The sequence below is a fragment of the Symphalangus syndactylus genome, chromosome 23 (genome assembly GCF_028878055.3).
Source record: "Symphalangus syndactylus isolate Jambi chromosome 23, NHGRI_mSymSyn1-v2.1_pri, whole genome shotgun sequence".
NCBI classification, from domain to species: Eukaryota; Metazoa; Chordata; class Mammalia; order Primates; family Hylobatidae; genus Symphalangus; species Symphalangus syndactylus.
This window is the reverse complement of record NC_072445.2, coordinates 70356514-70383568: the sequence shown is the minus strand read 5'-3', so window position 1 is coordinate 70383568 and position 27055 is coordinate 70356514. Positions and strand designations below refer to the sequence as shown.

The following is a 27055-nucleotide window of genomic DNA, read 5'->3' as shown; positions in this document are numbered from 1 at the left end:
CCTAATAGATGCAAAAGGATGTAAGCATGTCAGCCACGCAGAGACAGTATTTGAATCAAGCTTAACTCCAGGGAGCTGGGCCGTTTCCTATTTTCTTTTTAGTGAGTGCGATGTTCTCTAAACACCGCGGAGAGGCAGGGTTCTCGGCGATGGCCTTGCCAAGGGTGCTCCCGCAACCTCCACCTCCAGTTCTGTTTGGACCATTCCTCCGTCTTCCGTTACACGCTCTGCAAAGTGAAGTCCCCTTCGCCCCGGATTCCCGCTACTACACGCCCCCCATTTCCCGCTCTGGCCACATCGCTGCAGTTTAGCTGTTGTTAGTGACTGACTGGCCTCCCGAGGTCCTGGCGCAAAGGCGAGATTCGCATTTCGCACCTCGCCCTTCGCGGGAAACGGCCCCAGTGACAGTCCCCGAAGCGGCGCGCGCCCGGCTGGAGGTGCGTTCCCCGGGCGCGGCGCGCGGAGGGTCGCCAAGGGCGCGGGAACCCAGCCCGGCCGCGGCAGCCCCCAGCCTTCACGCTGGCCCCGGGGCTCGCCCGCCCGGCCGGCCCCGGCTCTCGGCTTGCAAAGTCCCTCTCCCCAATCCAACCCCCGGCCCCCGCAGGCCTCGCCGCCCCGCCCCGCCCCGCCCCAGGCCCCGCCCCAGAGAGTTCTATAAAGTTCCTCTTTCCCACCTCGCACTCTCAGTTTCACCGCTTGATCTTGGGACCCACCGCTGCCCTCAGCTCCGAGTCCAGGGAGAGGTAAGGCCTGGAGTCGGGCAGGAGGAGGGCTGTGAGGCTGATACCAGACAGGACCGGGAGCGCGAACCACAGGTTCGATCTCCAGGGCAGCGCAGGGTACCCCGGCTTCGGAGCGGGAAGGGAGCGCGCCGGGTCCTGGAGCCCCGACTCCCACCCCATCTGCGCTGAGCCGGGGGCGCTGGTTTGGGCTCCAAGGCCCGCCTCCCAGAGCGCTGCCGGAGCCTCCCCGCCTGCCCTCCTCGCTCCTGCGACGGGGGTCGCCACAAGCTGGACAGGATGAGCTAACGGGACTGTCGGGGCCCCAGGAGTGGCTGAGGCGGGGCCGTCCAAGGCACACACACAAGACGGCACAATTGCCCGCGAGAAAACAGCCCCGGCCCTGTGGACCCCAATCCGAGGCTCCTTCCCTTGCTCTTCGTTCCTGAGGGGCCCAAACGCACGGCGGCCTCCAGCGCGGCGCTCACCCGCTGGCGCAGGGGAGGAGGAGCTCCACATTCGGGTCGCTCCGAGCCTTGCGTGCGGTGGCCTAGCCGGCCTGGCGCGGTCCCTGCCTCCCAGGCTCCGCAGCTGGCATCGCCCTCTCCCGCGCCCTCCCCGCCTCCGCTCTCCCGGGCCTGCTCCGGGGTCGGGCGGACGCTCTGCGCGCGGAATCCCCCGCAGCTGGGCTGCAGCCCCCGCGTCTGCGCCACTTGTTGTTTGCGGAGCCCACTTAATGCTCGCCAGCTGGGCAGGGATAGGGGTCCTATTCGGGGCGAAGGGTCTGGATGCGAGCAGGGAAAGCGCAGGGTGGAGGAACCCAGTGCTGCGCCCCTGGAACGCCCGGCCGCAGGCGAGGTCCTCCGCGCGTGGAGGCCGCCAGGGGAGTGGAAACTGACAGAGTCGCGGGGAAGGGGCGAGAAACGGTTTGGGAGTGAGCGAAGAGAAGGGAGAGCTACAAGTGAGTGCGGACGGAGGGCCAGGAGGGGTGGCGGCTGGATGCGGAGAGTGTGCAAAACGAGCGGCGAGTGTCGGGAGCCTCTGGGCTGCGGGTGCGTTACAGGAGTGCAGAGGTAGAACAGGAGGGTAGGGGCCTTCGCGGGCGCCCAGCTCGGAAGGCGGACGACTGTGCCCGCCCAGGGGATGCGCCCGGGCCGGCCGCCAAGGTGCCTTCTTCCGGGGGCCTGGACGACCCCGACGCGGCACGCGCGCTCTTCGCAGCCTCAGAGACGCCAGGGCCTCGTGGTCACTGACACAAGGGATCGGGGCGGGGTGCCCGGAGTGCTGCGCCTCGTGGCTGAAGGGCAGCTCTTCTCCCCGCAGTGCAGAGCAGAGCGGGCGGAGGACCCCGGGCGCGGGCGCGGACGGCACGCGGGGCATGAACCTGGAGGGCAGCGGCCGAGGCGGAGAGTTCGGCATGAGCGCGGTGAGCTGCGGCAACGGGAAGCTGCGCCAGTGGCTGATCGACCAGATCGACAGCGGCAAGTACCCCGGGCTGGTGTGGGAGAACGAGGAGAAGAGCATCTTCCGCATCCCCTGGAAGCACGCGGGCAAGCAGGACTACAACCGCGAGGAGGACGCCGCGCTCTTCAAGGTCTCCGGCCTCGGAAGCCGGCGGGGGCGCGGCGGGGAGGGCCCAGCGATAGAGCCCGGGGTCCCCGGGGACCGCGCGGGGCGGACGGGCGGGCGGCGGAAGCATCAGGTGGCGCCGCCGGAGCCACAGGGGGAGCAGCGGGGGCCTCAGCTCCTAGGGGGCCTGCGGGGGCCGGGAGCCGGGTGCAGGGAGACCCCTGGAGGCTCGGCCCGGCCCGGGGAAGGGCGGCCAAAGGCTTGAGGGGTTTCGGTTGTTGGTCTGTGCGTTCTCGTTTCCACGCGAGCCTCTCGCCCTCCCTCCGGATTCCTGGCTGCCTCCTCCGTCCGTGGGTCTCTCTGTCGGTGCGTCCGCGCCTGTGCCGGCTTCTGTCTTCGTCTCTCTCCCCGCGTCTGTCTCTGTTTCTCTTTCGCTGCTTTTCTCTCTGAGTCTCTCTCTGCTTGTTTTTCCTGAGGTCAGCCTCTCTCCTCTCTCCGGCTGGCTCTCTTCGGGTAGTCCCACCTCTGTGTCCTCTTTCTCTTTCCCCCATCGCTCTGGAACTCAGGGCCTCTGTCTGGATCTGTCTCCCTTACCCTTTGCGCGAGTGCACACACGTGTGTCCCTGTGGCGATTGTTCTCCCCTAAGGCAGTTTGCCCAGAGAACTACGCGTCTGGGCCCAGCCCCCACCTGTGGGCAGAGAGGGGAAGGGGACTTCCTCCGGGAATTTGGTCTGAATTTGCTCTGAGTGCCTCAGCTGTGCGGCCATCCAGATGTCTCCTGTGGGTGGCAGCTCACACCACAGCTGCCCCCTCAAGGAACCTCCGCATCTCACTCTACCTTTTATAAATACCCAGAAAATGTGTCTTCAACTCGACGGTGATAGGGTCCAGGATGGAAAATCATTTTCCTAGAGGATAGCTGGGGTCTTTCGGTTTACATTTTGAGCAACGGTGTAAATCTGAAGGACCTATTTACCATTCTTTCTTTTAAAAATACAATTTCAAGATTCCTTATAAAATATCTGTATTTTGGGTTTAGCGTGGTGGCTCACACCTGTTATGCCAGCGCTTTGGGAAGATGAGGTGGAAGGATGCCAATGCAACATAGTGAGACCCTGCCTCTGCAAAAAATAATCATAAAAAAAATTAGCCAGGCATGGTGGTGAACACCTGTAGGCCCAGGGCCCAGCTACTCTAGAGGCTGAGATAGGAGGACCCTAGAACTCAGGAGTTCGATGCTGCAGTGAGCTATCACCATGCCACTGTACTCTAGCCTGGGCAACAGAGCAGGACTCTGATTCCAAAAAGAAAGCTAATAAACCGGACCTGTATTTTGACTTTTCATTCTCTTCATTCTTTCCCACCAGGCTTGGGCACTGTTTAAAGGAAAGTTCCGAGAAGGCATCGACAAGCCAGACCCTCCTACCTGGAAGACACGTTTACGATGTGCTCTGAACAAGAGCAATGACTTCGAGGAACTGGTTGAGCGGAGCCAGCTGGACATCTCAGACCCGTACAAAGTGTACAGGATTGTTCCTGAGGGAGCCAAGAAAGGTAGGAGCTTTCCTGAATTTGGGTCACCTAACAGAGGCAGCCAGATCCTTGAGGCACCTTAACTTCATTCTGAGCATCACTTTCTAGCTTTCTTTTGTATTGCCTGCCTGCCTGCCTTCTGCCTCACAGTGAAGCCCAGCCTCCTTGCCTGAGTTATGTGGGTCACAAGTTGAAATTCCTGTGGTGTTTAGCATAGGACAATTAATCACACTGTATGCCTCAACGTATATGGGGGTGTGTGTGCATTGAATGTGTGTTTTCCAGTTAGTCTTTCAAAAAGAAAAAGAAAAAAGAAACCTGGATAACTTGTTAAAATTTACTTATCTAATAGTCTTTAGTGAGTAACTATTTTGCAGAAGAGGAGTAATGAGAGGAATATCTCATTACTATGCATGGTAATAAAACTGTCAACTTTTAAAGTGTAACATGGTCAGCTGAGGTGTTTATTAAAAGTCAGGTTCCTGGACCCCTCTTTTCAAGATTCTGACCAGTGTGTCTGGAAGAGAGCTCAGGAATCTGCATCTCGAACAAATCCTTCAGGTGACCTCACTTGGGAAACATCTGGCTGGAGGGGTTCTTTATGTCACAAGGCATATTCGCATGCTATCTGTCATGTATTTCTCTACCTGTCCTATACAACTCAGACCTTGTAAAAAAAAAATCAGTTTAGTAGCATGAACAAATAACTTCCCAAGGGAGTTGCTGAAGAATACCTTATTTGTCAACACCGTGTTATGCATTCTAAGAATTAAATGCTCAGGTATTTTTACAAGATTTGACGTTTAGTTAGGTCAGTTCCTGTTTTTACTTTGTGCCATTTCCCTTTTCCCCAAACACTTAGGAGCCAAGCAGCTCACCCTGGAGGACCCGCAGATGTCCATGAGCCACCCCTACACCATGACAACGCCTTACCCCTCGCTCCCAGCCCAGGTATGGTGGGGGCACTGGGCTCCCTGAGGGCGAGGCTGTGTGGGCCAGCTGCCCACATGGCCAGAGAACCACAGCAGCCTAGACAGCAGGACTTGCCCTTTGCTATGGCTGGCCCAACAGCCCAGAAAAACCCCAGGTCACTGGACGAACGTCTCACTCTCCACATGGTGCTGCCGTTGGTGTGGGTTTTAAGCAGGGGAGGGTCGGGCGTGTCCGCCTGTTGGAATATGCGTCTCAGGTCTTCTGGGGAACAGATGCTTTGTGGAAGTGGAAGATTTTGGAAGTAGTGCCTTATCATGTGAAACCACAGGGCAGCTGATCTCTTCAGGCTTTCTTGATGTGAATGACAGCTTTGTTTCATCCACTTTGGTGGGTAAAAGAAGGCAAATTCCCCTGTGGTACTTTTGGTGCCAGGTTTAGCCATATGACGAAGCTTTACATAAAACAGTACAAGTATCTCCATTGTCCATTATGATCCTCTGTGGGTGTTTCCACTTAGTGTGATGAACGATTCACTCCGGTCTTTTCAGATGATGAAATGCTTCGGCTGTCAGTCTAATAAGGGATTCCTTGAAGGGTTTGGAGGCTATAAGAGCACCCCCCATCTCAATGCCAGTGCTTCTTAGTGCTTCTCATCTCAGCCTCTCCTGCACTCCTTTAGCAGGTTCACAACTACATGATGCCACCCCTCGACCGAAGCTGGAGGGACTACGTCCCGGATCAGCCACACCCGGAAATCCCGTACCAATGTCCCGTAACGTTTGGACCCCGCGGCCACCACTGGCAAGGCCCAGCTTGTGAAAATGGTAAGGAGGATACCAGGGCAGGAAAGAGAAGAGCTAATTGCTAATTTGGCCATGGGCCACGGTGAATCCTGGTCTGTCCTGGGCAGCACCAAAGCTCTTTCCCCTTCTTAGAGGCTGCGTGTGCATCTCAGGGGACAGGAGGGTTTTCTCACTCCTGTGGGATGGTGGTGGCATCCCACAGCCAAGTTTACTCTCAGGATCCATGCTAGGCACTGCCCTTCATGGGATCTTATTTAAACACCACAGAGATCACTCCAGGCAGTGGAAAACAGCCCCCACTTTTTGTATAGAGAGGAGATTGTGGAAGCTCATAAATAATAAGTAGGGATGCTGGGAGGTTATTGAGCTGGTGTATTTCTCTCGAATAGTGGTGTGTTCATTGTTGCTATTGTTGGTATTAGAGGAGAGGTGATACTAAAAAAGGAATGGAAAAATACCAAGGCAAACACATAAAACGTCTCTACAGGTGCCTACCTACCATTGGGTCCCAGAGAGACTTACTGATTCTGGATTAGATGTGGTCCCCTGCCCTCAGGAGTTCCCCACACATCAAAATGAGCTCCCTCAGCAGAAGCTCTCATTAGCTGGGTGCAGGGAGAATCTAGCAATGCAGTAACTCAGGCCTTCAGAACTTTTGAGTTACTTAAATAGAAGTCCTGAGACAGGTCAACACACTGAACCCTTTGGATGTTTTAGGAATATTTGTTCCTTTGCAATTTGGCCTTTTTTCCCCCAGTCACGTTCAGGTTATCCTTGGCTGCAGGTAGTGAAGAGGTGAACCGCTCTTTAATGTTTGTACTGAGTGGCATGTTCACAAAAAAGCTCAGAATTCAGTTGCATTGGCTTTTCAAGAGGGATTTGCAGCAAGGGCTGGTTTCCAGTATGGTAGTGGAGGAATCGGCTAACATAAAACTAGTTCCTGAAATTCAGACTTGTGTTCAGTGCTCTGGCTCTATGGAATTAGTAACCATGGGAAAGAGGCGATGCTTGGATCTATGTAAAGTGATGGAGTAGGTAGAGACCTGTCTTGAAGCATCGGTAACAGTAAATGAAGCAGCAGCAAGATCAGGTGTTCTGTGCCACGTTCTTTTTCCATTCGTGTTTCATACAACATTGTCTTCAGGAACATGGTCCAGTCTTCTCCCAACCACAAGAGACAAGCAAAATAAAAATGGACCAAACAATTTGTTAGTTTTTAACTGGGCTCTTTGGCACAGACTCAAGTAGACCTGAACTCTCAGCTCTGTTGTGAACCCACTTTGTGAACAAGGACAAATCATGTCATCTGTCTCTGAGCCTCAGTCTCCCTGTTGGTCAGTTACAGAGAGAGCGCTCCAAGTTTCCTTCCAGAGCTGCGCACTGGCTCGTTTCTCCATCAGCTTTGGTTTTCCAGTGGGTCTCCAGCTCATCTTTGCCTCACGAGAGTGTGCCCTGCTAGTCGCTGGTGCTGGGAGTGGGTGGGAAGGTGATTGGGCGCCAGCCCCTTCCTTCCCAGACTTCACACACACACCCCAGGAAGCCCCGCAGTGCGTCGGACTCTCTGTCTAGACATCATCTGATTTTTATTTGCAAATGCAGGTTGCCAGGTGACAGGAACCTTTTATGCTTGTGCCCCACCTGAGTCCCAGGCTCCCGGAATCCCCACAGAGCCAAGCATAAGGTCTGCCGAAGCCTTGGCGCTCTCAGGTGAGTGCGGGCTTTGGTTCTGGAGGCACCGCAGGAGGCCAGCCTCTGCTGCCAGCTCTGTCATCTTTGGGCAGATTCGATGGGACTCTAGACACTTGCTTTGCTCCCCCTGGGGTCTGGAGTAGATGTAGACGCATCCTGTGTGTGAGGTGACCAGAGTGATTTAGGAGCACCATTAGAAAACCTGGCATCACTGCTTGTGGTTCTGCTGACAGTTTCAGCCACCGGCTGGAATGGAGTCATTTTGGCTTCTTCACTCTGGCACCTCTCCAAATTTCTAGGAATGTGCCTTTACCTTTACCAAGGGCCCCTCTTCAGCCAACATTCTCACAATGTGGAATAATTGCTTGGAAGTGTAGAAGGGCTTCTCATTTTGAGAAGCTGATCATCCTTCCAGGTTGAGCCACAAATAAGTCCTCCTCCTCTGCCCCCTGGGGACATTAGTTCTGGTCCCTCATCTTTAAAACATTGATGTGCCTAAAAGTAATACACATTTTGGTCTTCCTCTGAACTTTAATATAGCTTGCAAACAAATATGGATTCAATCTGATTTTTAAAGTTTTATTTCTAAAAAAAAAAAAAAATCCCTGCACCGTGGAGATCTTACCTATTATAAAGAAGGCACCTCTAGGCTTGCCAAGCTTACGTGCTATATGTATATTTATTTTTTAGATAATATTTTGGATTGTTTTTAAATGGGATTTGTTTTTATATTAAAACCAAATAGCTTAAGGTTTGGAATTCTCATCTTGCCCTCTGGCATCTTTAAAAATCAGTGATGAAAAATACTAACTAAATTCTGAAGGTTTCAGGGAGGCGAGAGTTGTGGCACTTTTGCTGCTCAGAGGGGAGCTGGAGTTTGACCTGCCAGCTCTTTCTGGTTGCGAATGAGGCTTGCACCTTTTTTCTGAGATGCTCTTGAGTAACTGAGGATGCCCTTTGGGAGGAGGTGCTTCTGAGCAGGAAGGCTTGTGTTTGTTTTCAGAAACTTTCAAACCCTTGTCTTGAACACCTAAGGCTTGTGTGGGTGCCTAAAGAGTAGGAAATAAACAGCTATTTTTATCTCGGCAACCTCGTGATTTCTGATGACATTAAATGAAATGAAACCTGCCCCGAGAATCACCTCGAATGGCCAACACCCACTCTCTTTGGGGCGCACTGTCTGACTCGCTTTCAGTGTGCTGAAGCAGAGAATTGAGACAGTGATGTGGGTTAAGTCTCAAAACCTGCTATTAAGGAATAAGATAGTTTTGTGGGTTTCTTTTTTTGGTATGCATGATACAGATTAATTATCAGCCATGAGCGCATTTATTAGATAACTGTGATTCCCATTGATTTTGGGGTTCCATGCAGTTACCAGTGGCAGCTGCCTCCTGTCTGTGCCACGCCCCTGCAGTCGGGCTGAGGAGCTTGTGCAAACCTAGCCTGGTTCTTTCACCTCATGGGTGATATTTTAAAGAGGTTTCAGAAATCAGCAAAACGTTTGTAAATGGATTCATGTTGTTTAAAGTTTCAGAGAGCACAGTTTTAGAGTTCTTTTCCAACTTAAACACAAAGCCCGGTGGGAAATTCAGCAGACTTCACATGAACTTTTAGAGTACTTTTCTCATTAATTTCTTTCTTTTCACAAGAATTAATTTTGTGATAAAAACGTCACATATCCAGTGTGGAAAACTAATTTAAAAATCAGAAAAACAAAAATGGAAAATAAAAACATCATATTCTACCACCCAGAAATCATTAACGCCTCAGTGCTAACCCTTTAATGTGTATATGTGTGTGTGTTTATATATAAATTATATAGACATAAATAATTAAGCACCTAGTTATATACATAATTTATATGTATGTACACACACATACACACTTGTGCTTTTTACCTAAATGATGTCATGTTATTATTTTGGGGACCTTTCAGGTATGTGGACCGACTTGCTTCTTTCTGAAACACCTTTATATTTTTTGCTAGTAGAAATTAAACTTAGGGTTCATTTCCTCCAAAGTAAAAATTGATTTGCTTAAAGATGAATTTTCATTCAGTGACACATGACTTAAATGACATCACCACTATCATCATTATCATTCACAAATAAGACTTAGTTCTTAATAGTGATGCCCTATAATAAGAATTCAACTTACATTTCCAGAAAATTAATGAAAGATACACTCGTCCCTTAAAAAAAGAGTCAGTGGCCACATACATTTGTAATACACTGGTTTAGACAAATTAAATGGGTTTCTTTCCACGGGACTCCTCTAAGTGTTGACCCAGCTCATGCTGCCTGTGGATCTCTGGAGGAGACGAGGGCACGCGGCATTTCCCAGGCCTCCTTGATGTGGGAACCTTTTGTTCCCCCACGGAGCATGTGGGACACTAGAGTTCCACCACAGGTGCTTGGCTCTGTGGAGTCGCTGGCCTCGAGGTGGTGTTCTTGGCCCCCAGCACTGACTCCGGAGCTTTGTGTTTGCAGACTGCCGGCTGCACATCTGCCTGTACTACCGGGAAATCCTCGTGAAGGAGCTGACCACGTCCAGCCCCGAGGGCTGCCGGATCGCCCATGGACATACCTATGAGGCCAGCAACCTGGACCAGGTCCTGTTCCCCTACCCAGAGGACAATGGCCAGAGGAAGAACATTGAGAAGCTGCTGAGCCACCTGGAGAGGGGCGTGGTCCTCTGGATGGCCCCCGACGGGCTCTATGCAAAAAGACTGTGCCAGAGCAGGATCTACTGGGATGGGCCCCTGGCGCTGTGCAGCGACCGACCCAACAAACTGGAGAGAGACCAGACCTGCAAGCTCTTTGACACACAGCAGTTTTTGTCAGGTAAGGCGCCTCATTATCTCTTAGAATGAAGGTGGCGATGGCCCGCCTGCCACAGGGGTCAGAAATGACAGGGCCCCTCCCACCCCAGGCTGCGGCCTCCCTCCTGTTGACTCCGGTGCCCACCGGTGCTTGGGGCTTGGCGCCAGTAGAGAGCTTCTGTCTGGCTCTGTTGTGGGCAGAGAGTCCGGATCAGATGGTCCAGGTGGACTGTGGCTCAGGCTGTACTCTTGCAATTCTGGTTTTCAACAGTCACCTCTTAACACAGTTCCATTTTATTGCACTGTGATCTCAACAAACACATCTGCTAATGTGGCGGCTCTTTTCAGGTTCCCAGAGAAATCATAAAGGTTAGAAGCATATTGTTAACATTCTTGGTTGTGGGATGTGTCACCCTCATGCAGATGCTGCCCCGCGAGTGAGACGGAGGGTGGAGTGGACTGGACTGGTTTTGCACAGGAGAAGCTATAGGAGAGTGCTATGAGTTGGCTCTGTGATATGAACATTTCTAAGCATATTTTTCAGAACCAGTGAGTTTTGTTTTTCTACCTTGGATTTCATGACAATTCAGGGAACCTCTGGCTGGCTTCTATGAAGCCCCTCACCCTGTCATGCTGGGCTTCCTCCCAGGTTTTGTGGGGCTGTCCAGGTGGAGGGAGCCTCCTGTGTGTGAGGGGAGCTGCTGTACCCGCCACCCCACCGCCAACTCTTCCTCCGCCTTTTCCCAGCCCTGGGCCTTCCTGAGCCCCTTCAGAAATTCCTGTGTCTTTGATTTTTCATGTGCCTCCCCTTTTCTTGACTGTGCTTCTTCATTCAACTTATTTAACATAAAAATATGACACATCTGTGTGCTCTGGCGCTGTTGACATGTGCACATACTTCTGGGTGTAAGTGGCCCAAGTTTTTGTAAACTCATCCAGATTTTCTTTTGGCGCCCAAAGCAAATATGTCCCCAGATACCTAAGCTTCAGACCAGGTGTGGTGGCCCGTGCCTGTAATCCCAGCACTTTAGGAGGCTGAGGCGGGCAGATCACTTGAGGCCAGGAGTTCAAGACCAGCCTGGCCAACATGGCAAAACCCCGTCTCTAATAAAGATACAAAAATTAGCTGGGTGTGGTGGTGGGCACCTGTAGTCCTAGCTACTCAGGAGGCTGAGGCACAAGAATCACTTGAACCTGTGGAAGGCAGAGGTTGCAGTGAGCTGAGATCGCACCACGGTGCTCCAGTTTGCAGGACAGAGCGAGACTCCATTCCCCCCTCCCCCCACAAAAAAATAACTAAGCTCTCACAGAGGCTGACAATAGGAAGAGGGAGAACTGTGCTGGTTCCCCGAGGCGGCGGCAAGTGAGGAAGTCACCTGGGGCTGGACACCTCTCATTCTAAGGGCAGAACCATCCCCAAGCCCCAGCCAGGGCGGTCCCATCCTTCTTGGGGTTGGACATGGTGTTCATGGGGGGCCAAGGAAATTGAAGGGCAACTGGGGGGACCCCCCTGTCAGCATCTCCTGTGTCTGCCCTGGGGTCTGGAAGAGCTCACATGGGCCAGGAAGGCTAAGGCCCCATGGGCCTGGATTTCTGAAGGCTCTGGACCTCGGTGCCAGTGGATTCAGAAGATACCACAAGGTGAGGGCTTTCTAACGAAAGTGTCACAAGGAACTGGCACTGGCTTTTCTGAGTGCCTCTTCCTGGACGTTTTTAGGGAGGTAGAGCCCCCGTGGTGACTAAGCTGGAAGGTGCACTTTGAGTCACAGGTGCACTGCGTGAGAGACGGCACAGGCAGGGGGTGGACGCCTGTGAGTGTCCTGGGCTGTGGACTTGCATGCCTAGAACTTACTATTAATCTGTGAGCAAGAGCTGGTCTTGGCTTTCATTCCTTCTTCTGTAACCAAGGGCTGTGCTCTTTGCCCACTGCAGCCTGTCACCTCAAAGTGTTCACTGAGATTCAAGGAGGACGCTGTGAACGTAAAAACTGCAGCTGTGCCGACCAGCTTCTGCATAATTAAGGATTCCCACCAAACACTCTCATGTTATCTAGGGTTGGAGGCATGCTTTTTCAGAGAATTGTGCCAGCTCGCCATTCTGATTAGCCTGTGTAGGTGTAGTCTCAGATCACGGCAGTGTGAATGTGTTTTACACATTCTGACTAAGTCATTTGGGTTTGATTTGAATTCTGGAAAAAAAAAAAGCAGGAAGTCAAATAGTCCTGTAAGTTAGCTAGAAACTTCTGTTCAGTTGAAGAGAACAGCGGAGATCTCTGATATCTTCCTATTCAGGTCTGCACAGCACTAGGGACAGCCCCTGGGGCCCGGCCCAAGGGTGTGTATCTGATAAGGACGCATCTGTTCTGCAGAAGCTTTAGCGGCTCCTGTGTCAACTCGTTTCTTTTGCGGGCATGACATTTTATTGTAGCTACAGGCAGAAGATTTGTCTTGGGTACAGGGGAGGGGGCATGGGCTAAAGTCAGGGGATGGGCGCTCGTCTTTCCAACAATGTTCCAGTCCATTTCATATCTTTTGGGTAGCTGTGGTGGCTTCAGGATGCATATGTGTATATCCACAAGCGGGAGGCCAGGAGGGCTGCCCCACTCCCCTTCTCAAGTCAAGTTACTGTTCTGTCCTGGAGACAGGCAAGAAGTCTACTCAGAGTCACACAGTTCAGGCATAGTGATAGTGGAACTCAGCTGCTGACGGCTGGTGCTCAGTCAGCACCTTGACGTTACATATTTTCTGTGGTGCCTGAGTTACGTGGATGTCCACAGTAGCACAGATACTGGGTTATGTGGGCTCTGTAGTGAGGGGATGAGGCTTTAAAATGATCCTGGGATGTCAAAACATTCTGATTTTTTAAATGAAAACTTGTCCATGGCATAAATTAGTCTTTTGCCATTGCGTGACTACGTTTCTTGTTCTTTATCTCCCAACTTCACTGCGGTCTACTACCTTTTGAATCTCCGTGGGTCCAATGCTGCAAAGCAGTGTTCTTTAGCTGTTGACTAGTTCCTCTTGAAGAATCGAGGGAGGCCGAGGGCCCTGGGGGAAAAGCACACAAAGGAATGCATACATGCTATTTTGTCTCTGAGATGTTCACATCAAGAGCCCTACTCAGGGAAGTAAAGAGTGCTCATTCCTCTTGCAGTGTTCAGAATCACAGTAAGCTCTTGCTTCCTGTTTAACCTGGTGTGTTCGGTGATGAGGGTTTCTGAATATGGTCTTTTTCTTGTGGGCTTCTGCAGAGCTGCAAGCGTTTGCTCACCACGGCCGCTCCCTGCCAAGATTCCAGGTGACTCTGTGCTTTGGAGAGGAGTTTCCAGACCCTCAGAGGCAAAGAAAGCTCATCACAGCTCACGTGAGTCCTCAGTTACGCTCCTACCATAGTGGCTTCCTGTTCTTTGTAAAGGCCAGAGTTTCGTTTAGAAAAGTCCCAAATGAAAAGTAAATGTCAAATGACCTGGAAAAATAAGCATAACCCTTAAACTAGTGAGGGAGGAAGCATGGTCCAAAGAGCAGCACAGTCTGAGGACCCACGTGCTCCTCCCAGACTTGAGATCTGCTCATCAAAGAACCAGGGAGGACAGCCTCAAAGGAGGGTGCCTCTTTCCCCATCTTTTTTAGGAAAGTTGTCATATTTCCATTTTATAGGGATTGAAAAAGATTGATGGTAAAAGCTACCCTTTAAAATTCTCCATGTTAAGATTGCTTTAAGAATGCTGTCTAGCTAGTGGATCTTCATTCAATGGAAAAGCTTTTCCCAAATGGGAAACTATCCATTCCCTGGAGGCATTTTGTAGGTCTCTGCAGATGTGTCCTAGCACCCTCTTTTATTTCTGGAATTTTAGAAATTATTTAATTATTGGGCATATGATATTTGAAAGAGGCTAAATCTTTCAAGGAATTCAAGTAAATCAGACCCTCTTGTAATGTTCTCTAGCATAGTTCAAGATGGGTTCAACTGTGGCAAGTAATGCTAAAGGGTTAGAGTTAGGAATAGGGTTAGGATTAGGGTTAGAGTTTTCTTTTTTATGAGAAAAGGTTTCTATAGACAACATGAAGCATTAATTTGCCATGGAAAACAGAATCTTGAACCCTTAAGACTTTTGAATTTGAAAACTTCACATTGCTACATACTTGCAAGCATTATTAATGGGCTTTGCATGCTGAGCAATACCAGGTAAAAGTTACACCCCCTAACATCAAAGTTCCCATCATATTCTAGCTCTGATGCTATTTCTCATTGAGAACTGAAATGAAACATGGTTTAATCTTGAACATACAACCCCCCTTCTTGATTTTAAAAATAAAGACCAACCAACCAACCAGTATATAATCCCATAGACTCAGGAGTTTTCTCATGAGTTCTCTCCAGTGATTGATTTAATAATTGATATGATTGTTGAAATAATAACTGATACGTTGTTAACAACAGGAATTGCTAAATGACTAAATAAACTTGGCATTGATAAGCAGCATTTAAGAAGTTGATGATCGGCCGGGTGCAGTGGCTCCCGCTTGTAATCCCAGCACTTTGGGAGGCCGAGGTGGGCAGATCACGTGGTCAGGAGTTCGAGACCAGCCTGACCAACGTGGTGAAACCCCCTCTCTACTAAAAATACAAAAATTAGCCGGGCGTGGTGGTGCACACCTGTAATCCCAGCTACTCGGGAGGCTGAAGCAAGGGAGTCACTTGAACCCAGGAGTCAGAGCTTGCAGTGAGCTGAGATTGCACCACTGCACTCCAGCCTGGGTGACAGAGTGAGACTCTGTCTCAAAAAAAAAAAAAAAAAAAGAAGTTGATGATCATTTTGATGCTCAGCTATCACATCAATCCAGTTTTAAGGGTGACGTGGATGATGCAAGTCACTGTCCTCTAAGTCAGGGAAAGATGGATCCCCAGATGGATCCCCAGATGTGGTCCATAAAATGAATAAACACACGTGTATACCTATGAGTTCCACTTTTAAAAATCATTAATTTAATTCATTTCAGGTACTTAGGAGTTTTGCTTATGTCGTTATATATAAAATATAGACTCTAATATCATGACTGATGGAGAGCATTCAGCTTGCCTTAGATGCTGTAAATTCAGGAAAGCTGAACATTAAGGCGTTTTTGTGTTTTGGTGAGTGTGATCCACGCTAATAACCAGACGGGATAAATTTGAGGCCAGTTGACTTCTCTTTTTCCACAATAGTAGTTTTGTTGTTGTTTAACTTTACTTTTTATTTCTTTGACCTCTGGTTTAGAACTATACAGATTACCTAGAAATCAGATCATTCAGGATGAGCTCCTTGTCTCTTTCGAACTGCAGTTGTGGAAAAACAAAATCATTGGCCTAAATTACCCTGCAGATTACCTCAGACTTCCTTTTAATTTGATCACTTTACTTGATTTGATTCAGTTTTAGTTAAATGTACATTTTAAGTGGCAGTTGATTTGAAAGTAACATCTTTAACCCAGAATTAAGTCGCTTTGGCTGTTTTCTTACATGTTGATCTATGGAAGGACTAACCAAAAAATTGCTTTTTTAGATGGCTCCAAATATGAAATGTTTTGATGTGTTCTAAGATGTAACTCTGGGCTTTACGCTGCTGTCTCCTTAGAATCTGAGCGCTATTTAATAGTGAGCCAGTTGCAGGATATCTCAGTAATGTCTTTTTAAAATCTCTTATTAAAGGTAGAACCTCTGCTAGCCAGACAACTATATTATTTTGCTCAGCAAAACAGTGGACATTTCCTGAGGGGCTACGATTTAGCAGAACACATCAGCAATCCAGAAGATTACCACAGATCTATCCGCCATTCCTCCATTCAAGAATGAAAAATGTCAAGATGAGTGGTTTTCTTTTTCCTTTTTTTTTTTTTTTTTTTTTGATACGGGGTCTTGTTCTGTCTCCCAGGCTGGAGTGCAGTGACACAATCTCAGCTCACTGTGACCTCCGCCTCCCGGGTTCAAGAGACTCTCCTGCCTCAGCCTCCCTGGTAGCTGGGATTACAGGTGTGAGCCACTGCACCCACCCAAGACACATGGTTTTCCTTGTAAATATTTGACTTTAGTGAAAGCATCCAGTTGACTACCCTCTTACTGTTGTGAGGAACGCAGAAGTGGAGATTTCAGCTCAGCGGTTGAGGAGAATTGCGGCGAGACAAGCATGGAAAATCAGTGACATCTGATTGGCAGATGAGCTTATTTCAAAAGGAAGGGTAGCTTTGCATTTCCTGTCTTCTATAGACTGCCATCATTGATGATCACTGTGAAAATTGACCAAGTGATGTGTTTACATTTACTGAAATGCACTCTTTAATTTGTTGTAGATTATGTCTTGCTGGAAGACAGAGAAAACTTGCCTTTCAGTATTGACACTGACTAGAGTGTTGACTGCTCGTAGGTATGTCTGTGCCATTTCTCAGGGAAGTAAGATGTAAACTGAAGAAGCCTCGCACATAAAAGAAATGTATTAATGTATGTAGGAGCTGCAGTGCTTGTGGAAGACACTTGCTGAGTGAAGGAAATGGAATCTTTGACTGAAGCCGTGCCTGTAGCCTTGGGGAGGCCCATCCACCACCTGCCCACCGTCTCCTGGTGTGGGCCCCTCTGCCCTGCCCTCCTTCCCATTGGCTTTCTCTCCTTGGCCTTCCCTGGAAGCCAGTTAGTAAACTTCCTATTTTCTTGAGCCAAAAAACATGAGAGCTACTCTTGGATGGGACATTTTTGTCTGTTCTACAATCTAGTAATGTCTAAGCAATGGTTAATTCTTTTTTCTGTGTCTTTTTGACCCTCATTCTTTAGAAATGCTAAAATTCTTTGCATAAAGAAGAAGAAATTAAGGAACATAAATCTTAATACTTGAACTGTTGCCCTTCTGTTCAAGTACTCAACTATCTGTTCCCTTTCTCTGTGCCACGCTCCTCTGTTTGTTTGGCTGTCCAGTGATCAGCCATGGTGACACTAAAGGAGGAGGAGCCGGGGACTCCCAGGCTGGAGAGCATTGCCAGGACCCACCACTGGAAGCAGGATGGAGCTGACTCCGGAACTGCACACCCAGTGGGCTGTTTCTGCTTATTTCTTCTGTTCTGTGCTTCCTTGTGCCAATTATAGTTTGACAAGGCCTTAAAATTACTTGGCTTTTTCCAAATGCATCTATTTATAGAATCCCAAAGACCTCCACTTGCTTAAGTAAACCTGATCACTTACATTTTTGTGGTTTTGAGAAAGTACAGCAGTAGACTGGGGCGTCACCTCCAGGGCGTTTCTCATACTACAGGATATTTACTATTACTCCCAGGATCAGCAGAAGATTGTGTAGCTCTCAAATGTGTGCTCCTGCTTTTCCAATGGATATTTTAAATTCATTCAACAAGCACCTAGTAAGCGCCTGCTGTATCCCTACAGCAGCCTTTATCAAGCTTAGTGAGCAGTGAGCACTGAAACATCATTTTTCAATGTTTAAAAAGTTTCTAATATTAAAGTCATATGTATTAACTACAGAAAAGACAAACAGTAGAGAAGAGCAAAAAAATAAAAAGCATCTCCTTTTTTCCCAGCCCAAATTCTCCTCTCTGAGTGTCCACAAGAAGGGGTGTTTATTCTTCCAACACATTTCACTTTTCTGTAAATATACATAAACTTAAAAAGAAAACCTCATGGGGTCATCGTGCACACACTTTCGTGCAGTGCTCTTTGTAGCTAACAGTGAAGATTTTACCTCGTTCTGCTCGGAGGCTTTGCTGTGGAGCTCCGCTGCCATGTACCCAGTAGGGTTTGACATTCCATTAGCCACGCAACACGGATATGTATTGGGCAGCAGACTGTGTTTCGTGAACTGCAGTGATGTATACATCTTATAGATGCAAAGGATCTTGGGGTATATTACCCTATGGGATGGTAACGATGATATTAAGAACCGCAGTTTCACGGGGCCCTTACCTGTGGCCTCTCGCTGAAGAGTATTTAACCCCACACAGCACGTCAGAGAAGCCATCTCAGAAGTCTCTCAGGAGCACTCTGTCTTCTTAATTCTCCAAGCAGATGCTCCATTTCAATTGCTTGGTGACTTCTTCTTTGTTTTTTTAAATTTTATGCTGCTTTAACAGTGGAGCTAAATTTTCTGGAAAATGCTTGTTGGCTGGGGCCACTACCTCCTTTCCTATCTTTACATCTATGTGTATGTTGACTTTTTAAAATTTTGAGTGATCCAGGTATGACCTAGGGAATGAACTAGCTATGAAATACTCAGGGTTAGGAATCCTAGCACTTGTCTCAGGACTCTGAAAAGGAACGGCTTCCTCATTCCTTGTCTTGATAAAGTGGAATTGGCAAACTAGAATTTAGTTTGTACTCAATGGACAATGCTGTTGAAGATTTGGGGACTTGTTAAAGAGCATTGGGTCATATGGAAAAAATGTATGTGTCTCCCAGGTGCATTTCTTGGTTTATGTCTTGTTCTTGAGATTTTGTGTATTTAGGAAAACCTCAAGCAGTAATTAATATCTCCTGGAACACTATAGAGAACCAAGTGACCGACTCATTTACAACTGAAACCTTGGAAGCCCCTCAGTCCTGAGTGAAAACAGGAGAGTTAGTCGCCCTACAGAAAACCCAGCTAGACTATTGGGTATGAGCTAAAAAGAGACTGCGCCATGGTGAGAAAAAATGTAAAATCCTACAGTGGAATGAGCAGCCCTTACAGTATCGTTACCACCAGGGGCAGGTAGGTATTAGTGTTTGAAAAAGGTGGTCTTTGAGCAAGGGCATAAATACAGCTAGCCCCGGGGGCGGAACAACACTGGGAGTCTTGGGTACTCGCACCTCTTGGCTTTGTTGATGCTCCACCAGGAAGGCCGTGTGTGTGTGCGTGTCAGTTACTTTTTTGTAACAATTCAGATCCAGTGTAAACTTCCTTTCATTGCTCTCCAGTCACATGTCCCCACTTCCCCACAGGTGAAAGGTTTTCTGAAAGTGTTGGGATTGGTTAAGGTCTTTATTTGTATTACGTATCTCCCCAAGTCCTCTGTGGCCAGCTGCCATCTGTCTGAATGGTGCATGAAGGCTGTCAGACCTTACACACCATTTTGCAAGTTATGTTTTACATGCCCCATTTTTGAGACTGATCCTCAATGTAGGTGGATCTCCTTCAGATCCTGATAGGCTGTTACATGAATGCAGTAAAGGTCAGTTTTTGTTGTATTGATTTTCACAGCTTTGAGGAACGTGCATAACAAATGTAGCTGAAGTAGAGGGGACGTGAGAGAAGGGCCAGGCCGGCAGGCCAACCCTCCTCCAATGGAAATTCCCGTGTTGCTTCAAACTCTGAGACAGATGAGACTTAACAGGCAATGGGGTCCACTTCCCCCTCTTCAGCATCCCCTATACCCCACTTTCTGCTGAGTGAACTGCCAGCAGGTAGGACCCTAGAGGCCCCCAACTGAAAGCTTGAATTTCCCCTACTGGCTCTGCATGTTGCTGAGATCTGTAGGAAAGGATGCTTCACAAACTAAGGTGGATAATGCTGTGCTGCCGGTGGTATACGTCATGAATTTTTATGTAAATTGCTCTGCAAAGCAAATTGATATGTTTGATAAATTTATGTTTTTAGGTAAATAAAAACTTTTAAAAATTTGTTATGGAATGTGTGCGTGTGTGTTATTAAACACGCATCCTGATAGCTTTTAAAGCACTTTCTCCTGCGGTTATATTCCTTCAGAGAGGCTGCTGTATGTGTCCCTGAAATCAGATCTCCAAGTGTTCACCTTGTTAAAGAGACAAATGCTGGCCAAGTGCCAGGCGGCTCCTCCCACACAGAGGAGTGTCTGTGAAGAGTAATCATCCTGCTCTCCCATTAGCATCTGCCTCCTCTTCCTTTACCTGTACTTTAAAAGGTTTAGGGCTTTCAAGGAAGTTGTTTTTAATGTTTTCTTTTGTTTATATTCGAAGCTCCTCTGATTTTGGTCATTGCTAAAAAGAAGGGATATAGGTTAACTAACATTCCAAATGTGAAAACCGAATGGAAAACTAGATAAAGAGAACAGGATTTAGATGGAACCCCTGGGGATCCATACGTCTGCTGTTGACCTCAGCTCCAAACTCTTCCTCTCTCTGAGCAGCCAGGCAAGGGAGTCTCCTTTCTCAGCTTCATTGCTTCTACTGATTACATGGCTCAGCTCCTATGCACCTACTAACTTCCAGTCCAGCAGAAAAACTCAAAGAACCAGGCTGCAGCTGCTGGTGCTAAAATCCTTGCAGCTGAAGGTTACATAGAGCTGTCATAAAAGTTTGTAGTTTGGATCTAGAACCCCCCTAGAATAGTAGATTAGCATAATGTTGATTTTGCTAAATGGTAAAATTTCTTTTCTAAGCCCTCATAAGTTCAGTTGAGAAACTTTCCTGAAAACAAAAGTCAGATTAACAGAAAAATCAGCAGGTGGTGTGTGCTGTACTTATCACGTGAAAGAGATCTCAGTTCAAAGGTATCTCTCTCAAGGCAGTGGTTTCAGGGTCTTGCCTAAATGGTATTTTAACAAAGATCAATAAATCTTAGCATAGTGATAAGACAAAGGAGACAGCAGCTGCAGTGTTTTAAAAGGAGGCAAAATGAGAGAAGGTAGTAAAATCTGTTCCCAGATTCCACTGCTGCCTTCTCTGGCAAGTGCTGTTCTCAGGAAGGAAGGATTTATGTCCCGATCTCAGGAGACAGGCTTAAGCAGAGTGCTTCCCTGTGAGTTCTGTGTTACTAACTTAACAATTCTCGATATTTTGGGGAGAAATATTTTGGTTTCCTTCAGTCCTCCCTTGAAACTTTACTTTCAGAAAGTTTCACGTGTTAAAAGCTAAGTTGGTAGTTTTGGAGAGATCTGTGTTAGAAGTTTTAAGATAAGAGATTTGGCAAAGGAGGAGAAGAACATAGTTTGGAACAAGCAGAAAGGAACCAATTTGGGTACATTGTTCCATCTCTTATTGTATCAGTCTTTCAGTCCTGAAAATAGGTCAGTTCTGTTAAATAATTGCATCCCATTTCAGAGGTGGTGTAAGTGGTCTTCCATCAGTTAGGTCTCCATATGATGTAGGCACACAGGTACTTTATCAGAGACATTTCTATGGAAACAAAAAGAAAACAAAGGTCTATGTTTCAAGCAGTCTATAAGCTAGTTTCTGGAGAGCAACCAGCTGAGATTTCTAGATTTGGGTTCAAATAATTTTAAGTTGGAGTGGACAGGTGGCGGGAATCTGACAGATTTTTCTGGATTATAGTTTGCATCAGACGTTCCGGTGAAGTTTTTGTCCATAAATAAATTGTGATGATTTCTCCAAAGTTTATATCAAGTTGTTCAGCTTTCGTTTGCAGGGCTTCGGGAAAGGCACGTTTTAATTTCTAGTGATTTCAAGTCAGAAAGGTGGGAGAAAGTTGGGGATGTTAGTCTGAGGAGCCACAGCAGATATTAGAGGAAACTAAAACTTCAGGATTCAGTCCAGATAATTTTTAAAAACTCTAGAACAACGGACAGGGCTAGAATCTAATAACAGCTATGCTATAGCTGTTCTGAAACATGTTTTTTCTCTTTATAGTCACCTCCCTGTTTACCAAAGATAATCACAATAAGTCCAATTTACTTACAAAACAAGTTCAGTGTCATTATATTTAACCTGATCATTTACATAAGTACAGCAAGAACAGTGATTTAACATATAAGCTCTTTTTAAGTCGGCTTTATTGGAACTTTTCATAAAGAATTTTATTAGATTAGAACACTAAAACCCTTTCCAGGCTAGGAAGCCATGCCACAGACTTACCAACAGATTTCATCTGAGATACCTGGGTAATTTTTTTTTCTTGAGGTCTCCAAAATGTCTTGAGGTTCCTGGGCTTGTCAGAAAATGACATTATGTACTTACTGCAGGGCTAGAAATGCTGGAAGGGCACCACACAGTTCAAGAACAAAGTGCCAGGCCAGTTCTTCCAAGGTTTTTATTGGCTCCTTAAAGTTAACGTTCATTCCTTAAAGCAGTCTGGTCATATCTGGAAAAATGACGTCCCAGTCATAGCCTTGGTGATATAACCTGTGTTTCCAATTGTTCCAATCCGAAGAGAGCAGATTCCTAGTGAACTTATGCAAATAACTATCTTGCCATAAAAATGAAATTTCTCACATACAGTTTCTAAATCCTGGAGGGCTCGGGTAAAGAAAAGGATAAATGTTTCAATATTTGTGCACAAAAATATACTTTACAAAATTACTGTAAAGCTGTAGAGGGAAAAAAGTTTTCTCAACTATGGAAAGAAAAAGAATCAGCAAATGTTTTAAACAAACAATGTTGCAAAAAATCATTTTAGTCCTTCCTTGGTTTAGTTTCATGTAATTCTTGTTTTGCTTGATTTGGGGTTAGTAATTTTATGAGTCCAGTTTTTTTTTTCATTAGCATTCTGGGAATTTTTAATGACTCCAATAATATGGTCTCAAAGTTGTCAGGAACCTGTATTCAAGAGTACTTCTTGCAGTCCTTTCTATGAACCTTCTTGAAGATGCAACACTTTAGGATCTGCAAAGAGCTTTTGGAGAAAGTATCATAATAAAGCAATTAATAGCAGATAACAAGACTTAAAATGGATATAGTTAAAGACACAATTGACATGGAAATTTGGTTACTTTCTGTGGCCTACAACAATTTAACATAATACCCATAATTATAACTAACAACATTTACCAAAACATATCAGATTTTTGGGAATCTCATACAATTTTAGAACACATATTAATAACATATCCATATGATATGGTTTGGATCTGCGTCCCCACCCAACTCTCATGTGGAAATGTAATCCCCAATGCCAGAGAAGAGGCCTGGTAGAAGGTGACTGGATCATGGGGGTGGTCCCTCATGAGTGGTTTAGCATCATCCTCTCAGTACTGTTCTCATGATGGTGAGTGAGTGCTCTCAAGATCTGGTTGTTTAAAAGTGTGTAGCACCTCCCCCACTTCCTCCTGCTCCTGCCATATAAGATATGCTTGGTTCTCTTCACCATCCACCATGATTGTATGTTTACTGAGGCCTTCCCAGAAGCCAAGCAGATGCTGCCATGCTTCCTGTACAGCTGGCAGAACTGTGAGCTAATTAAACCTCTTTTCTTTATAAATTACCCAGTCTCGGGTATTTATTTATGAAGTGCAAGAATGCAGTAATATAGAAAATTGGTACCAGTAGTGGGATATTGTGATAAAGATACCTGAAAATGTGGAAGCGGCTTTGGAACTGCATAACAGAGATTGGAAGAGTGTGGAGGCTCAAAAGAAGACAGGAAGATAAGGGAAAATTTGGAACTCCCGAAGGACTTGCTGAATGATTGTGACCAAAATGCTGATAGTGATATAGACAATGAAGGCCAGGCTGAGGAGGTCTCAGATGGTAATGAGGAACTTATTGGGAACTGGAGTAATGGTCACTTTTGTTACACATTAGCAAAGAGCCTCTACTCTAAAGATTTGTGGAACTTTGAACTTGAGAGCAATGATTTAGGGTATTTGGCAGAAGAAACTTCTAAGCAGCAGTGTTTAAGATGTGACCTGGCTGCTTCTAATAGCTTATGCCTATATGTGTGAACAAAGAAATAACATGAAACTGGAACTTATATTTAAAATGGAAGCAGAGCATAAAAGTTTGAAAAATTTGCAGCCTGGTCATGTGGTAACTTAAAGAAAGGAAAATTTCGCTAGCACCCCTATCTAGGGTCTCAGGTTCTCATCTGACAAAGTACACAAAGGCCTTACAACCCCATGTGTCCATAGATAGAAGAATTAAAAAAGACAGTCTGTAAGAGAGGAAATCAAAAGCTGTTTATGGTGGTAGAAAGGATTACCAATGGGTAGCACAAAAAGTCAAGACTCATATAAATAATTAAAAACAAGGCATTTAAACTAATTTGTATAAATATTTCTCTCCCAAGCTATTTACTAAGGAAATCAATTTGGTAGTGGGTCTAAAGAACTTTAACTCTGTGTCAAATCCAATCTCTGCTCAAATGCTGCTTAATTAATTCCCTGAATAACATTTCAAAAACATGGTAAGATTAACATCTTCCATGGGCTGAGAAAGGCTTAGAGAATTAGGCGGAAGAGCATTTTGTCAATCTTTCAATGACTTACAGGCATTTGAAAAGTGAACTTCTCTAAAAGAAATTTACTTTAAATATAGCCAGTCTAATTTATTTCAAAGTGATGTAAACCAGTAAGCCAAAATAAAAACACCAGAGTCACTATATCCAGAGCCAATTTGTACAAATAATTTTCTCCTATTTAAATTTGGAAATGAAGGAAAAAAGAAAAAACTGTTACCTTCCCCTCTCAACTGAGCACTAAAAATAGAGATGTGAAGAGCTGACATTGGTAAGAAACTTTACCCTTTTCTGCTGGTTTCTGTCAGATCTCTCAGAGCTCCATCTATTGGCCCTAGTGCGAGCAAAGTGTTCTTTTGTGGTTGTCAAATTGAAGGAAAGAAAATCTGATTTATTTTCTCAATCCTCATATTTTCTTACCTGAGACACTTTCCTGAAAAAAAAGTCAGATTAACAAGAGAAAAGCCAGAAGAAATTTATTGATGAGTATTGTACCCATCACATAGAAGAAAGCCTCAGTTCAAATGTATTTCTCTCTCAGGACAGAGTAGATGAGGAATCTTTCTTAAGTAGTATTTTAACAAAAAACAATAAATCTTAGCACAGAGACAAAGCGAAGGAGGGGGCAGTTCCAGTCTTTTAAAGACTGGGAAAATGTGGGAAGATAGTAAACCTTGTTCCCAGATTGTTCTGGTGCTTGCTGATGCCTTCTCTGGGCCAATTTCTAGTAAGGAAGGATTTATGTCCCGACATCAGGCAAATAGAGGTGGGGCAGAGTGTTTCCTTGCATTTTCAGTGTGTTTAACTTAATAATCCTCAATATTTTTGGAAGAAGTATTTTGGTTTCCTTCATAATGAAATAGAAATAATGGACAAATAAACAATCTTCTTCTTGGGGTTCCATTTGCTTAACAATTACAGGTGGACTCAAGTCAGTATACATACATAGGCAAGTTTTTCTTCAAATAATATATCAACTGGTTATATCTAAAAGGGTATTCCAAAGGGTTTTGAGCCCTTCAGATTGCTCTGAAGTAATTTGATGTACCAGTATTTATTCTCGTAAACTGCTCTGTAACTGCAGCACAAGTTTGACTGTATTAGATTTGATTTCCTAAAAACAATTATCGCCTGACAAACACGCTTGTTCCGGTGTGCCACCAGTGCTCCCCTAGGCCAGAAAGACATGTTGGGTCCTATCTCATCTCTCTGCAAAGGAGCTCTGGGCAGGCTATACCTAAATTAACCCAGGCAGACATATATTCTGTGTATTAGTGTAGCATTATGAATTATATGGTGTTTGAAGGCAAACCGGTCTTTTCAGTGACCCCTCCTCCTGCCAGGCTGGTAGCGTGTTGGCAAAATGTCTGTCCTCAGGGGGTCCTCAAAGCCTCCTTCTTCTCTCCCCTCTGCCATCTGCCTCTGCTCCCCTGGCTAGTCTGCACCCACAGGTCTTGGCTGTGGCACACTCCCCTTCTGCAAGCATTGCTTCCCTTCTTATTCCACCCTCTGTTTGGGTCTCCAAAGTGTGATATTTGTATTAAGAAACACTTTCCCCCACTATGTCATTCCCCTTTCCTTACTCTCCAAGCAGCTGGGTCACTGGCGCTCAGGACTCAAACTGGCTGGGAATGTGAGAAAGATAAGCCCCTTTCCCCTCCTGGCCTCCTACTTGAGACTAAAGCAAAATGCTGAGGGTTGAGGAAGGGAGAGCGAGTGCTCGCTGAGAAAGGAAGAAATGAGTGTTTAGACTTCAGCCATTCCCTGATAAAGGGGAACGATCTTCTGCCTCTTGGGAAAAGCCTTGAGGAGACAGCAAACTTGAGAAAAGTTTGTGGGAAGGAACAGTGAGAACTGCAGGTTACGAAGGGGCCAGGTGGGCAGGACTGAAGGATGACTCCACGGTAACCTGTGTGGATCAATGACCATGGGGCCAAAGAGTGGGCATGCCTGGGTGTGTCTGAGCAGAGACTGCACTGAGGACAAGACCCCTGCCCCCCACCGCAGTCTCTGGCTCTGTGGGAGCCAAACAGCCCCAGTTCAAGGGAAGGAGGGGGATCCAAAGTGAACTGAACTTGAATTTGCATCACCCTAGTGGAATATGAGCTTAAAATTAACAATTATATTGTTAAAGAAAATATGAAGTATATTTCTTAAAAACTTTGGCTCTGGACTTAGATTTCTACCCATGTCCAAGCATAACACTGCCCATTCTTCATTGTAATTGTCTGTTTATTAATTTGTCTTCTGTACTATAAATTCCTTGAGGAAGGGAGCTGTACTTTCCAGTAAACACCCAGTACTGGTGCAGCGCCTGGCTCATAGCACCATCGAATCCTCAGGAAATGACACAGTTGGCGAACTTAGATGTCTACCATGTCCAACAGTGTCCAATAGGATGCTGGCTAAGTGATGAGCCACCTATGCATGAAATGCTATAGAACCACTTACAAATTGTGCGGTATACAAGTATTTCATGGCATGGGGAAATGGTTGTTACTTTGTAAAGTAAAAAGAAACAGGTTTCAAAATAATGTGATATATTTTTTAAATTTTATGGAGCTCATACATAGAATTTTTTAAAAAGAACATTCAACAGTGTAAATTATACCCCTGAGATGTGGGGTCATGGAGATTTTTTAATTTTCTTGTGTGCTTTTTTGTGCTTTTCAGAATTTCTCCTGAGACCACATATTTTCTTACTAGAAAGGGGGAAAAGCACAAATGTAATCTTTCTAAGTTGATATGTCCCTTTACATTTTTTGGTGGGCTTCCAGTTTCTCAAGCTGCCTTGTGGGGTCCCCAGAGCTCTGGGGGTGGGACCAGCTCTGAGATGAAGGGACCAGGGGCTCAGGGACTCAGGGCTCATCT

General features: G+C 46.3%; 1 protein-coding gene across 4 annotated transcripts; it reads left to right on the top strand.

The window, feature by feature from the left end:
* The first annotated feature begins 683 nt into the window (after positions 1 to 683).
* IRF4 (interferon regulatory factor 4) lies at positions 684 to 19703 on the top strand. Of its 4 annotated transcripts, none has more exons than XM_055263222.2 (9): positions 684 to 743; positions 2043 to 2313; positions 3657 to 3843; positions 4685 to 4773; positions 5435 to 5579; positions 7158 to 7265; positions 9737 to 10090; positions 13319 to 13431; positions 15757 to 19703. In XM_055263222.2, exons 2-9 carry the CDS (start codon positions 2098 to 2100, stop codon positions 15898 to 15900), a joined length of 1356 nt encoding a protein of 451 aa, XP_055119197.2. In that variant the 5' UTR covers positions 684 to 743; positions 2043 to 2097; the 3' UTR covers positions 15901 to 19703. The 4 variants fall into 4 exon arrangements, with proteins under 4 accessions (XP_055119197.2, XP_055119199.2, XP_055119198.2 ...); XM_055263223.2 differs by having other exon boundaries at positions 686 to 743; positions 5438 to 5579; XM_055263224.2 differs by lacking the exon at positions 7158 to 7265.
* Positions 19704 to 27055: the final 7352 nt, after the last annotated feature.